The 2557-nt window shown below is 47.6% G+C and overlaps 1 protein-coding gene across 1 annotated transcript; it reads left to right on the top strand.

The window, feature by feature from the left end:
- Nucleotides 1–363: 363 nt before the first annotated feature.
- On the top strand, nt 364–2141 carry LOC124633932 (homeobox protein SIX6-like). Its single transcript, XM_047169312.1, has one exon. It carries the CDS (start codon nt 373–375, stop codon nt 1189–1191), a length of 819 nt encoding a protein of 272 aa, XP_047025268.1. The 5' UTR covers nt 364–372; the 3' UTR covers nt 1192–2141.
- Nucleotides 2142–2557: the final 416 nt, after the last annotated feature.

Raw genomic sequence — 2557 nt, 5'->3', positions numbered from 1 at the left:
CACAGGACAAACACTAGCATGTAATCCACCCGGATTGTTGTATGGAGGCTATTAATTGCAGGTTTGCAGGTAATCGATAGAGGTGGCGGGCTCGCGTGGATCACGAGGCGCGGTCCTCGGCCGGCGGCGCGCCGGTGTGCGTGACGGATCATGGCGGCGCGGGGGGCGCGCGCCCCGCCGCCACAGTTAAACGCGCCCGCCGGATACGCGCCGCGCCGCGGTTGAAAGCTATCCGGCCCCCCGGGCGGGCAGGCGCGCGATTGGCCCGCCAGGCGCCCGAGCCGTAAGCGATAGCCAATCGCGGCACACGGTCGGCCCGCCCCCACCGGGCGCGAGTCGGGCCGCTCGGCCGCGGCGCGCACACTCGCTCCGATGCGCGGCTCGTGGGACGAGGCCGCGACGGCGGCGCTGCACGCGCGCATCCTGGAGGCGCACCGCGGGCCCGCCGCGCCCGAGCGCGCTGCCGAGCCCGCCGCCTGCGCCGAGCCGGCTCCGCAGCAGCTCAGCGTCGAGCTGGCGGCTCCTACTCCTCTGCTGCCGCTGCCCACGCTCTCCTTCAGCGCCGCGCAAGTAGCCACCGTGTGCGAGACGCTCGAAGAGAGTGGCGACGTGGAGCGGCTGGCGCGATTCCTCTGGTCTCTGCCGGTGGCTCACCCCAATGTGGCTGAACTGGAGCGCTGTGAAGCTGTTCTACGAGCGCGAGCCGTAGTCGCCTTCCACGCTGGAAGACATCGTGAACTGTATTCGATCTTGGAAAGGCACCGGTTTCAACGTTCGAGCCACGCGAAGCTGCAGGCTCTGTGGCTGGAGGCCCACTACCAAGAAGCTGAGAGGCTACGCGGGCGACCATTAGGGCCCGTCGACAAATACCGTGTACGAAAGAAGTTTCCTCTGCCTCGCACCATCTGGGATGGTGAACAGAAAACGCACTGTTTTAAAGAGCGTACGCGCTCGTTACTTCGTGAGTGGTACCTTCAAGACCCGTACCCCAATCCGACGAAGAAGCGTGAGCTGGCGGCAGCGACGGGCCTCACGCCGACGCAGGTGGGCAACTGGTTCAAGAACCGGCGGCAGCGAGACCGAGCTGCTGCTGCTAAGAACCGCTCGGCGTTGCTCGGGCAGGGCTTCGCCTCCTCCTCCACGTACGACGAGGACTCAGTCGACTCGGAGATCAACGTGGACGAAGAGTAAAGTTACAGACTATAGTGTTAACCGGCGACGCCGTCGTGCGTGGACGCTCAGTGACTGACGATGCAATATAGACCACAGTTATCTATTATCTTAGTTAGATCGCAGAGTCCGTGATGTATGTGATGTTAAGGCATTGTAAACCAGTTCGTTAGGGCATATTTGTATCGTTAAAGTGTATGCGAGTGCTCGAAGTATCAGCATTGGTGTATCTCAGGTATGTACCAGGGCCTAGGCCTCCGACTAGTAGCTGTAACTCGACTGCACTGATAAGTTACTCGTTGTTAAGGTTTAACAGGGTTAATTTTACGTATAATTTCGTGTTTATACTCCCACTCAGACGTTAGTTAATTTATTTGATACCTTCGCGCGGCTGCGGTAGATATGGATGCGTTTCCGTGAGAAGCATTTACTTACCTAAATATTTATACATCCTAACTATTTTTACCAGTAAATATAGATTTTATTTATCATATCAGCTTTTAGTTGTATGTTATAGTTATTATAAAGTGTAGATAATTACGTTCGTGGAGTAGTTGTAAAGTAACGCTATTATTGAAGGTTTGTACCTGAGCACGATCACTTCGCGACACACCGTTGTTTAGTGATGTTGTTTCATATTATTGTAATTAAATATATCAATTATAAATTATTTATTACGATATATCGACGGAAAATAATCGTTTTTGAATAGAAATGCTGTAAGAGAGTGGTTCTTATGCCTTTAGGATTGAATATCTGTGTCTAGAAATATAGGCCTAACAAATAAAAGAGCAACGGAAAGTGACCATGCATTTAAAAATAAAATAAGAACCAATTGGCTTATAAAATGAGTTAAAAGTATCAAAATCTTTTATCCATTAATAGTTTTTATGTGTTAGATACCAAAATTTTTATTTCTGCAAAAAACATTATCTAATTAAATGATTGCCGCATAAAATATCCCGAAATATTTTAATTAAATTTAGGAATCTACCAGCAGGATTTTTTAGGAATTTTAATTAAAGTTAATTTTAGTTAAAGTTTTAATTAAAGTTGGTATTCAAAAAAATTCAAAAACGTCACAAAAATATGATGCACATTTTTTATTTACTTTTGTTTAATATCTTTTTCTATCATTTCAAACGCTTCGTTTTTCTATAATAAAATTATCACTTTTCATAAAATTATTTAGGAATTTAGTAGTTTTTTTTTTCAATCGTAGAATCAAAACGTCTAGACAGGGCCTAAAAGTTTGCATACTTAGGTACATTTTTCAATTATTTGTACATGGCCACAAAAGGTTTTTGTTATTGTTAAGTTATAAAGGACTCATCATCATATTAGCAAGTACACGAAACATAATGTCATAAAAATCTATTCGGTTTTA

Source organism: Helicoverpa zea, chromosome 10, assembly GCF_022581195.2.
Source record: "Helicoverpa zea isolate HzStark_Cry1AcR chromosome 10, ilHelZeax1.1, whole genome shotgun sequence".
Taxonomy (NCBI): Eukaryota; Metazoa; Arthropoda; class Insecta; order Lepidoptera; family Noctuidae; genus Helicoverpa; species Helicoverpa zea.
This window is presented reverse-complemented; position numbering and strand designations above follow the sequence as displayed.

Bases quoted from the DNA above. Each gene is read 5' to 3' on its own strand.
- LOC124633932 (XM_047169312.1), top strand. From the start codon at position 373: ATGCGCGGCTCGTGGGACGAGGCCGCGACGGCGGCGCTGCACGCGCGC.